Source organism: Bombina bombina, chromosome 12 (genome assembly GCF_027579735.1).
Source record: "Bombina bombina isolate aBomBom1 chromosome 12, aBomBom1.pri, whole genome shotgun sequence".
Lineage (NCBI taxonomy): Eukaryota > Metazoa > Chordata > Amphibia > Anura > Bombinatoridae > Bombina > Bombina bombina.
Window position 1 is genome coordinate 97,417,876 of NC_069510.1, and position 12,829 is coordinate 97,430,704.

Here is a 12,829-nt window from a genome sequence, read left to right on the forward strand (position 1 = left end):
TGCGTAGCGTCAATCCGCTTTCCAAAAACCACTAACAGTTGAGATTCTACAACTGTGTTTTGTGCTATTTTACATCAGGTTGAAGGAATAAACAATCCATGCAAGATTAGGTGTATTAACAACTGTGCAAGATTCTAATTTCACGCAGACTTTTACTTCACAACACGCATTTCTTTAGAGTAATTCACATCTGTAAGCTCTCAGAGTAGCCATGTGGTCACTGTTATTATGATGATTACTTAGCGGATGTAAGAACATGACATCTATGCACTGCAAGTTATCAGTATTACTAGGACAAGCACAGAAATAAAGAGGGATCTGAAACCATCAATTTAAAGAGGGGCCTTTCCTGTTTCAAATGAGCAATCTCACTTTTTGTAGTGTTAGGGATGGGAATGGGCTTCAGAACCTCTATGCTATATCTCATGTGCAAAGTGTGGTGTCAGGTTATTGTTACATATATTTAATTTATTTTAACCAGTGTATTTTGCAGAGATAGGTATGAGTTTCATTACAGTGATCCTCTGTTTCCCATGTGAGTGTGAGTGGTGTGTGTGTATACGTTTAGGCATACATTTGTGTGTGCGTGCATGTGTATGTGCATGCCTGAGCTTCTTATTTTTAATGTTTTGTTTTCAAGTCCTTCTGAAAAAGGCGTGTGTGCTGTCTAAGCACTAAAGCCATTCCGGCAGCCAGTAATTAACAATTGCAGTTTGCTGTTGTCTCACTCCTGGAGCTAAATGCTATAATAGTTTATTGTCTCACACTTTCTTCTCCCTAACAGGAAGTACCACACACACCTTCTGCAGTTTGACGGTGAAGGTGGCTGGAAGTTTGAGAAGTTGGACACCGCGGCACGTCTCTCACTCACAGAGGAGAAGCAGCGCCTGGAGCAGCAGCTGGCCGGCGTGCCCGAGATGCAGCAGCGACTAAATGAACTTTGCCAGATCCTGGGAGAGAATTCAGAGGTGACCCACACAGATGAGATCACTGATGTAACTCTAGTGGTGTAAAGGACCAGCTCTCTGTGCCAACTTTCACTGGTTGTTGTGCCACTGGACACTGGTGTCATATTCTTAGTTACCCAGTTGTCCTCTGAAGAGAATTGTTTAGCTGCTCCAAGTGTTCTGGGGATCAAAGTGACCCTTATCCCATAATGCATTGTGAAGCAACCGATTACAGGCAGACTTAGCTTAGAAGAAGTAAAAATGCACTTTGTGTCACTCGGCATCATGCCCATGTGACTGGTTCCATATGCTGAATGTTTTCCTTTTTCTTAGCTGCACCAGCAGAAAGTGTTTCCCTTCCAATGATTATGCTTTAAAATCCCTTAGATTTTAGCCCAGTAAATGTGAATAAGGCTCTGTCATGCCAAGTAGCTTTTTGTCATTTGTCTGTGTTTGTTCTTGCCCTCTCCCTGTGTTGTGCTTCAACACAACCTGGTGAGCAATCACAACCTAGTGAGCAATAGCAGAACACATGGTGCCTATACAAATCTATCATCAAAGCAAAAAAAAAATTCCTGAGCACTCCAGGGGTATACGATAAAAAAAGAACTTTATTACGTAAAATTAAAACACATGCATAATAATGCAGGGATGTGGCAAGTGAGCCCCTGACGCGTTTCGCTCTATACTAGTGCTTAATCAACCTTTGATGATGTCACACATCTATCATCAACTGGTGCTTAGTGGTTAATACCCTGTCTGACAATATGTATGTTGGGCACAGATCATCACGCCACCAGTAGAAACACAACACATTGGCATTTTGTGAGATGCGGTATAGTTATTGCATAACATTGAGCAGGACAGAATTAGCTTTGCTCACTGTAAACATCTAACTGTTTCCCAAAGTTACCTGTCCAACTTTGAGGGTCAAACCACTTGTCTGTTTAGCACTATCTGTACTATCCTGTACGAGAGATCATCCTTGAGAATGGTACATTGTCTCGCCTAATCAGAAACTCTGGCTTGAATCCAAAGTTGGTAGTTGCATTTTTCATCCATTAACATTAATTATTACACCTTATACACGGTATCAGGTTTTACTAAAATGACATACAGCACACACAGTATAGCCAAGCTTAGTGGCACATATGTTATACATGTGTTTGTGACTCTGTGTGCACGTGATTTAACTGTAAGGAAGTGGTTTTGTCTAGTCTAGTTCTTGGTAAATTCAGAGGAACTTCAGCTTAGGAAGTGAATAAAATGTAAAATCTTATCAGAAGCCTAAATGGACTGCACCAGATATGTGGCTAGTGTACAGGAAGATTTTATTTTTTATGTTTTATTAATCCATTGGATTCTGTAAGCAGCCTTGGTATCATGACTTGCATATAGCAAATTTCTGTTGGCTAAGAGAGAGGACACATAGTCAAAGATACAACTTATTTTCTTACTGAATCCAAACATATCACACTCAACCAGGCGACAGTAAATTGGAGCTGCACGTGTTACAGGTGTATATAAACTGTGTAGTTAATACACATGGAAAGTAAGTGCTGCCCCCCCTGTAACTAACCCAAAATTTACCATATTCATTATCTCTCCCAACGCATCTGTCATTTCGTGCTGGTCATATGTGCCTTAGATACATGTCAATATAACTGGTGCCCGACTCATACACCATATATAAACATGCCAACTGCCTCTCTGTAGTAAAAGAATAATTTTATAGTGTAAATTAGCAGCTAATATATTCTTTATCTCTAATAGAAGAGTGATTTTGCTTTCAGTAAAATATCTCGTTAAAGTAAAAGGAAGGGTTTACAAGATGGATGCCGGTGAATAAAAAATGGCTAACTTGGCGTCAGGTTAGAGAAGTGGTTTGCCACAGGTCTGTAAGGGACATACTTAAGTTAATTCTAACCACAGTAGAGAGGAGAGTTTCTGTAAAATAACATTTCTGCATCTTGTTTCGGCTTTATGTGCTTTCCCTATATTATGTTCATAGTCATATACATTTCTAACAAGTACATTTAGTCTTCCTCATACACGTTTAGCTGTCCTAGAAATTCTCTCCCACTCCCTCCATCCCATCTGTACTAACTGAAGAATAATGTTCTGTAGTCTGTTTAACATATAACTAATTTATTTGTTGCTTAACATTAATTACGCAGATGTGTTGTGTTGAGCAAATGCGCTCTTACCATAAATCACATTGCGCCAGATAATTATATTGTTTGTTTTTTGGAAATTCACGATTCCGCTTATCATGAAGATGCAGAGGCAGATATTTTGCATTACATTTACTGCCAAGATGTGAAATGATGCTAGAACACAATCCCTTGCAGCTAATAGGCATGTGAGAATGACACGTAACCAATGGGCAGTCCTTACAACAGGGCTTGACAAACCCAGGAGCCAGGGGGTCACACTGTCTGGCTCCTAATTGTTAAACAGATTTGTTGAGCACTGCCTTACAAAGTCCATTACATAACTATTGTCAGATTATCATTATAATTTGTTCAACAGTTTAAAAAATGTAATTTGTAGAACAGGAATTAAGCCCTGTCATTTATTTATTTCAAGAAGATTGAGTTCTGTTCTTGTAATCATTTAAACACCGGACTATACGCATCTCTGGTTGTTTGACCGAAGTAAAAGAAAATGAATGAACATTGAGGTTACATAATACCTGTAGTCAGTCTCATTTCTACCGTGGAATTAAAGGGACATGAAACCCAAAATGTTATGTTTATGATTCAATGCATACAATTTTAAACACCTTTCCAACAATGAACTGCTGGGAGCTAGCTGAACATATAACATATTGGGTATGTCAATAACATGGGGAATATGTGTGTAGTCACCAATTACTAGCTAGCTCCCAGTAGCAGATTGCTGCTCCTGAGACTATCTAGGTATACTTTTCAACAAAGGATACCAAAAAAACAAAGAAAATCAGAACAGACGTAAAATGTAAATTTGTCTAAAATTTTATGCTCTGTTTAAATCATGAAAGTTAAATATTGACTGTATAACAATTGTTAAATAGAATCAAGATAATATGAAATATTTGGGTTCAGGCAGAACCTTTACTTTAAAGGGACACTGAACCCAAATTTTTTCTTTTGTGATTCAGATAGAGCATGCAGTTTTAAGCAACTTTCTAATTTACTCCTATTATCAAATTTTCTTCATTCTCTTTGTATCTTTATTTGAAAAGCAATAATGTAAGTTTAGATGCCGGACCATTGGGCTGTTCTTGCTGATTGGTGGAAAAATTCACCCACCAATAAACTAGTGCCGTCCAGTTGGCTCCTTAGCTTAGATTCCTTCTTTTTCAAATAAAGATAGCAAGAGAACGAAGAAAAATTGATAATGGAGTTAATTAGAAAGTTGTTTAAAATTGCATGCTCTATCTGAATCACAAAAGAAAACCATTTGGGTTCAGTGTCCCTTTAAGTTCTTGCACAAGACAGCAATGTTTCTCTAGCAGATAACTATACACGTGTGTTCTGCTATAGGGGGTGCTAGGGTCAGTATCATTTCCAGATCATCACAAAGATTTACAAGCTAGTCTTACCTGTTAGACTGTTGTTAGAGAGTGCATGCTTTATTAGAAAGTTCTTCAGAAATAAACAGTAAGGGAGTTAAAATTGCCTTGAGGATCTAATAAAATATGGAAATGACGTAAGTATTGAGTGAAGGACTCAGAGGTCTAGCAGAGGAAGGCACCATACATGACTGCTAGTCACTTCAGACCAGCAAACATAATGGGTAATCTGGGAGATTATTGAAACTGGAGAGCAAGGCATTAGCTAAAGTCTGAGACTATGACTCCAGGAAAGCTTTCTAGGCTACTTTGCTCAGATTTGGAAATGAACTGATTCTGCTGTTGATTTGCTCAGGATGCAAAGACATACATGACAAATTATTTCAGTTAAAAAAATATTTTCTAGAATCTGACATCTTCATAGTAATATTTTAAAAATGAACTGAAGTTTTGTTCCACCCAAGAGTAAGATGCAACAAACCATTAAGAGATTTTTCTATTTTAAGATATTTTTAAAGATATTTATAGACTTTGTGTAAGGCTCTTGACTACAAAGGAGCCTTTGATGAATTCAATATAATTTATCTATAAACTGGCTTCATTTTGAATCCAAGGTCATTTGTCCCAGTTGATCCATAGTTTTGTCCACAGCCTTTGAAAGCTGATGATCAGTACAAGTGTCCATGCTAAGTGAGATGTGGCAATCAAATATGTATTTGTGGTCAATGTATCATCCCAGAATTGTGATGAAGTTGGAGACGGAGTATCTCTTGGGCTTGCATTGCCCAATATGTAAGAGAACCTAGAAATTGGCCAGTTACTTTACAGGAGATATATATATATATATATATATATATATATATATATATATATATATATATATATATATATATATATATATATATATTATTTTGCAATTCTTAAGGTCTTTCTTTTTCATTTGAGTGCTAAAACATCTGCAGATTTCATCTTTAGCTGGGTAATTATGGAATCAATATTGAAATCTTAAAAACTCTGTTGATGGAATTGCGTTTGGCACTGATTTCTAGCAATTGACCATTTCGGCATTTAGCAGTTGATCCTATGTGAGAGTTAGCATGTTGCCCAAGTATATTATTTAGTGAATTTGACTTTGAGATCTAAGAAATGATAACGCTGGTGAATCTGAGGTTGTTATAAGCTGTCTGACAAGTATTCGTTGCTTGCCGCTACTGTTTGTGGGGACATTATTTTACCTTTCTTTGTTGTGCCTTTGAGTCCAGGAGACTCTGGGATAGGTGGTTATTTTTGTTCAGGGAACCCTGGTCTGTATCCTGTAGGTTTTCTGTACAAGTACATGGGAAAGAATCTTGAGGAACCCCATGAAATTGACACTTGTATTTGGGTTGTAGTTTGAAGCTGGAACGACAAATTCTTAAAGGGACACTGAACCCAAATTTTTTCTTTTGTGATGCAGATAGAGCATGCAATTTTAAGCAACTTTCTAATTTACTCCTATTATCAAATTTTCTTCATTCTCTTGGTATGTTTATTTAAAAAGCAAGAATGTAAGTTTAGATGCCGGCTGATTTTTGGTGAACAACCGGGGTTGTCCTTGCTGATTGGACAGCACCAATAAACAAGTGCTGTCTATGGTTCTGAACTGAAAATGTGCTGGCTCCTTAGCTTAGATGTCTTCTTTTTCAAATAAAGATAGCAAGAGAACGAAGAAAAATTGATAATAAGAGTAAATTAGAAAGTTGCTTAAAATTGCATGCTCTATCCGAATCATAAAAGAAAAAATTTGGGTTCAGTGTCCCTTTAACTGATTTACTGGGTTTGGATGAAGGTATGATAGAGAGGGCATCTGTTTTTTAAAGGGACAGTAAAGTCCAAATTAAACTTGAATTGATTAAATAGAGCATGGGCTTTTAAACGACTTTCCAATTTACTTCTATAATTAATTTTGCTTAGTACTCTTATCATCCTTTGTTAAAGAGTAATCTTAGGTGAGTTCAGGAGCGTGCACATGTCTTTAGCCATCTGGCAGCAGTGTTATCAGCCTACGTAGGTTTAATTTTCAACAAAGGAGACAAACAGAACAAAGCAAAGTTTACAATAGAAGGACATTGGAAAGTTGTTTCAAATTGCATGCTCTATCTGAATAATGAAAGCTTAATAATTGACTTTACTGTCCCTTTAAGCCAACTCTTATGATCAAAGGATTGAAGTTAATATAAATGGTTTGAGCTTCCATGAGGAATATCTTGGTACTTTTACCTTTAAAGGGACAATAAACCCAAAAACTGTATTATACATCTTCAATATACAGTACATGATTTAAAAGTCTTCTTTTAATAAATTATTTGTGAATATTTAATTATTTCCAAGCCCTCTGTGATACTCATGATTCATGTTGTATCACAGAGGGCTACCTGGGTGCCAGGCTCATGAAAGAGCACAGGAGCACGTGCGTGGGCATAACGGTAAACATTCTATCACGCTTAGAAGAATACACGCACGTCTAGACTCCGTGGTGATCACTGACAATCACATGACTTTGTACTGGAGATCGCCTAACAGTGAGTCAATCTTACTATAGGAAGTTTGAGAAAAAGGATTGTACTCCGGAACAGCAAAGAAAATAGTTGTGTATTTATAAATTGTAAGTTCTTATTATAGCTTGCTTTGTGTCCCTTTAAGAACGAGCAATAAAGCTTGTGACCAGCAATGTCTATTAACGTCAGAAGAAAGAAGATAGAAATGCGCATGCGTGGAAGAAAGGAAGGAATGCGCATGTGATCGGGTGCAAATCTGCATAAAGAAATTATGCAAGTGGATAATGGATTATTGTGCAGGGATTGGCTATATTGAACTTTAAGTTGCGCTATGCTGCACCCGTAATTTTGGGAGGATGGGTTAAGTTTGTCAGACCACAAAATGAACTAGCTGTAAAAGTGAGTAAGGATTGATTGATATATTTTCAATAAGCGGTGGCTATAATATGTTAGAGAAAATAAAGTTGACTGGTCCTGTAATATCTACCAACTTATCATGTATGTTTTTAGTCAACAGTCATTACTTTTTCTGGAATCTCAAACTGGAGCTGGATTTGTCAGATAATTTTGTAAAAGGATGTTTAGATTGTTAAATAATAATTGTTCTCCTTACCTACTGGATTTTCTCAGCCATTAACTCACTAATATGTCTACGTGTGACTCTGAGATCCATTCAGAACATGTAGGTGATGCATAGTTCTAGATTCAAGCAATAAACTTTCATTTGCATCAGAGATAGGATCCTTATAATGGTAAGAAAAAAAGTTTTCCCATCCGTAGTTTTATCAAGCACATGTCAGAACTTAGTTCATCATATGTGTCTGAGTCTGGGGAATTGAGTTCCTATCCCCAAAGCTGGTGGGACTGACCCTTTTAGTTTCTCCATTGCTGTTCTCTGGTGTCTCCTTGGCTGTAAAAGTTGTTTCATCTGATCTAGACTTTAATATGGCTTCCAGTTATTAAAGGCAAGGTTACAGGTAAATATACTAGGGGGCAAACAGGACACTGCTGGTCTGAGCCACTAACAAAACAGGAAGTTAAATAAGATAAGACAGAGACAAGTAATACAATGATAAAAGTGGGCACTGTAAGTAAATTATATATATATATATATATATATATATATATATATATATATATATATATATACACACACACAAATTATGACGGCCTTCTTGTTGGTTATGTATTCATGTCTGATTGGCTGTCAGTAACCAGGATGTTAAAACTAATGAAGTAATGTTCACCTCCTGCACTGCAATAGAATCATTTTTATCAGTATTACATAGTATGAATAGCTGTTTTTTTTTGTTTGAGGCTTTTATTGGTATCCGCCAATAAAAGAGAACCTCTAGCTACAATATGCTTATACATTACATTGTTTAGGAATATAACAGGCTTTATGTTTAGGGAATTCATTTTTTTAAGCTAAACAGAGTGACCATTCTGCTTACATATATTTCTCCTGATTTCTATGCTGCCCTTTTAACATCCATTGAATGTAACTCAGAGGCTTCTAGACTGGATAAAGAAGGGCAGCGCTTCATTTTTGTGCTGTTTGAGAGTGCGGCTAGCTGATATACTGTGTAGGCCAGTAATGTGCTCCTTTCTCTGCAGGGTTGCTGGCTTTTCGGGTTGTAAAGGGTTAAAGTGAGTGATCAAAACTTTTTAGCAACAAACTAGTATAATTAGCAATGTGGTAATATATAAATGTGTATTTTAAAATAATTATAGAAACCTAAACTACACTGATCATGCGGTTTCCTATGTTCCTTTTCCCACGCTCATCTCTTTTATCCAAAGATAATTACAACAGACATTTGATTTGGGCATTCATAAGGTATGGGCACCACATATGTTTTGTTTAATGATATCCTTCTGTGTATTCGCCTTTCTGAATCAGTGTCAATCTCCCAGCCCTGTACGCATATCCATTTATCCATTTAGTTCTCCTGGCACTTTTTTTTTTTTAAAACAGATAATATTAATGGCTGGTGAACCCATTCAGTAATCACTGTTGCCATGCACTTAATATCTGTAAATTCATAAGACACCTCGTTTAAAAGAACTTGCTTCTTTGGAGTAAGGGTTCTTATGTATGTATGAGTAGATTTGAAACTTTTTGTCCTTCATCGCTTGTATGTTGTCTACTTATCATGAGATTTATATAAAATGTTTGATCTGCAGAGTGACGGGACCATGATTTTTTTTGTTTTTTTTTAAAGTGGGGCTTCCCTTGGTTTTTCCTAGGGGTGCCTGAGTGATTGTAAAGCTAGTGTATAACCTCCTTTATTTTACAGTTAGAAACTTGCAGATAACGCATGCTGCACTTGAATTCCACAAAAATATAGCTGTCATCAGTGCACGTGCATAATGTGGCCTCTGAGTATTACACGGGAAAAGAGAAATACAAGGTTTATTGCCAGCTTCCTATCACGGTGCCCTGATGTGCCTGCGTTTCCTGCACGCCCATTTCCTGGCTTTTCTTAGCTCTGATCTCCCAACATCATTTTTTACTTTAACCGTTATAGATAAAACTACAAATACGTGTTGTTTGTGCTACTAATGCTTTATAGCCTAGGATCCTATGTGCAAACCGGTATATCTGGAAAATGAGCTTTTTTTTTCTATTGTATTTTTGCCTACAGAAGTTTGAATCTGGTATATGATCTCTCACAGTTTTAATATTTTCATAATTGTATATGTTTAATTGCTTTACAATTGTATTTTAATAATGTCTTAAAGGGACATTAAACCCAAAAAATGTATTTCATTATTCAGACAGAGAATACAATTTTAAACAACATTCCAATTTACTTGTATTATCTAATTTGCTTCATTCTTTAGATATCCTTAGGAAAAGAAATAGCAATGCACATGGATGAGCCAATCACATGAGGCATCTATGTGCAGCCACCAATCAGAAGCTACTGAGCCTATCTAGATATGCTTTTCAGGAAAGAATATCAAGAGAACGAAGCAAATTAGATAATAGAAGTAAATTAGAAAGTTGTTTAAAATGTTATTCTCTATCTGAATCATGAAAGAAAAAAATTGGGTTTAATGTCCCTTTAATGTAACTACATAAAACACACACAATCATTTTGCTGTTTGAATAACAAAACTGAGTCCCTTTTGACTGTGACTGCAATAACATTTGAATTAAAGCGAGGGCGGCTGTCTGAATATCTCTGTGTGTTGGGAAAACAGCACAATATCTCCAGCTTGGTCCCGCCCATCATATCAGCCAATCACAGACAACATTTACTGTGTGTTTGAATCAACTCTATGCAATGTAATTGTGCTCCTTCTCTGTAGCAGATCCTCACTTGTGCCTTAATCTTTGTGTCTAACCAAATGTCTTTCTTAGATGCAATTAAATACAAACATTTTAAATTCAAATATGTGGTGTTGTGCTTATTGGTTTGTCTGAATTTACTCAGCTTAAAGGGGCATTATACTTAAATTACATTTCCCACAATGAGAGCCTGAAGTGCACCCCATATTAAAAACACCTCTTGGTCCCACTCTGTCTAGTGAAGACAAAAGGAAACTTCCATAAACTAGGTTTTCTTCAAAATGTTGTAATTTGTCTAAACCAGCAAGGGAGATTTGAAGGGACAGTCTACTCCAGAATTATTGTTGTTGTAAAAGATAGATAATCCCTTTATTACCCATTCCCCAGTTTAGCATAACCGACACAGTTATAATAATACACTTTTTACCTCTGTGATTACCTTGTTTCTAAGCCTCTGCAGACTGCCCCCTTATCTCAGTTCTTTTGACAGACTTGCATTTTAGCCCATCCGTGATGACTCATAAATAACTCCACGGGCGTGAACACAATGTTTATCTATATGGCACACATGATCTAACGTCCTCTAGCTGTGAAAACCCTGTCAAATGCATTCAGATAAGAGGCAGCTCTCAAGGGCTAAGAAATTGGCAAATAAATGACTTTACCCTATGGGAAACACACAAGTGTTATATTAGGGGAGAATTTATAAAAAATAAGAAGAGAGCGCGCAAACATGACCTAGATCTCACTAAACAACTTTCAATCCTTAAATTTTAACGTAAAAAGAAATTGTGAAAAGACTTACAAGCTAGTAGATATAAACTTAAAGAACTATTAGCCCAAGAATAACAAAAATGTAAACAGAAATTATTTTATGAAAGGGAATAAAGCCGGGAAAATGTTAGTTGGAACCTTAAAAAAGATAAAACTAAAATCCTTTAACCTTGAATTGACCACCCCTCAAAAAAGAAAAGTGCTAACCAACCCCTAAGATTATAGACCACTTCCGAGAATACTACTCAAACTTATATAACCTCACGCACGTGGAGTTCAGGTGAGCCAGCTCTCATTGGCTAAAATGGATGTCTATCAAAAGAACCAAAATAAGGGGGCAGTTTGCAGGGGCTTAGATACAAGGTAATTACAGAGGTAAAGTAAAAAGTATATTAATATAACAGTGCTGCTTATGCAAAACTGGGGAATGGGTAATAAAGGGGTTATCTGTCTTTTTAAACAATACAAATTCTGGTGTAGACTGTCCCTTTAACTCATCCCCCACCTCTGAGGTGGCGGACAGCAATCATTCCGATCAGATACGATCGGGATGATTGACAACCCCTGCTAGCAGCCGATTGGCCACGAATGTGTAGGGGTGGCATTGCACAAGCATTTCACCAGAAATGCTTGTGCAGTGTTAAATGCCGATAGCATATGTTAAATGTCATTGTATACCCCTATCATTGTACCCAGCGCTACGGAATTTGGCGGCGCTTTACAAATAAATTATAATAATAATGCCGACAGCTAAATGTCAGCATTTAGCGATGTCGGACGGACATGATCCACTACAGCAGACCATGTCCATCCGACATATGATAAATCTACCCCAAAGTCTGTGGGAAATATGTAAAAAAATGTCCTTACCTGGACTGATCTGTTCATGAATCATTAACAAGAAAATTTAAACAGTAGAAAGATTATCAGACAAATCCATGCGCTGACTTGGAAGAGGCTTAGCCGTCCTAATTGCAGTAATTGTAGAGCGTAGTAGTCTTGAATTCTGGAGCCAAATCTGGAGAACTACCTTGAACAAAGGAACTACAGAATCCTTTAGAAAAAAATAACATTAGTTAAAAAGATCCTACAGAATTGCAAACCTGAAGTTCTAAACATATATATATATATATACTGTATATAAGCTTGTAAATACACACTTAAATGAATGAAATAAGGAAAGAGTGAATCTTGATAAATATGCCTCTTAATGTGTATGTATATAATATATACTGTGTGTATATATATATATATATATATATATATATATAGGGACAGTCATAATATGCTCCATAATGTACATAGAAAAACACAGACAAAAAATACAAGACCACCATAGCAACTTTATCGAGCAATAGAATATACACAGCAGTAAATAATGTTGCAATATCGAACAGGGACTTTATGATAAAGACAGAGAAAAACATTGGGCCGGTGAAGATGGTTTGTACTTTTTCACCCTGAGAGTCCGGAACGTGATAGCGCACAGAAAGTTTGATTAATCCCAAAGAGCCTATGAAGTGCAAATGGAGACCAAGGATTAATTAAATTGAGCATCAATAAAAGTCAGTTGGGGTACACAATCCCCAGGCTTCCCTCAGTGAGCCCAAACACGTGTAAATAGGAGAAATAATGACACTCCACTTGCTCTTATATGAGTGAATAAAGTGTTCACATCCAGCAAAAACCAAGTGGAGTCCCACCCCATTATTTCACC

The 12,829-nt window shown here is 36.7% G+C and overlaps 1 protein-coding gene across 1 annotated transcript in view; it reads left to right on the forward strand.

Moving 5' to 3' along the window:
* Nucleotides 1-10,442, forward strand: part of ABCD1 (ATP binding cassette subfamily D member 1) — a 225,147-nt gene extending 214,705 nt beyond the window's left edge. Inside the window, exon 10 of the mRNA XM_053695941.1 lies at nt 785-10,442. Coding sequence (XP_053551916.1) covers nt 785-1,013 — 229 coding nt within the window. The 3' untranslated portion in view covers nt 1,014-10,442. The remainder of the gene's footprint in view (nt 1-784) is intronic.
* The last annotated feature ends 2,387 nt before the right edge of the window (nt 10,443-12,829 follow it).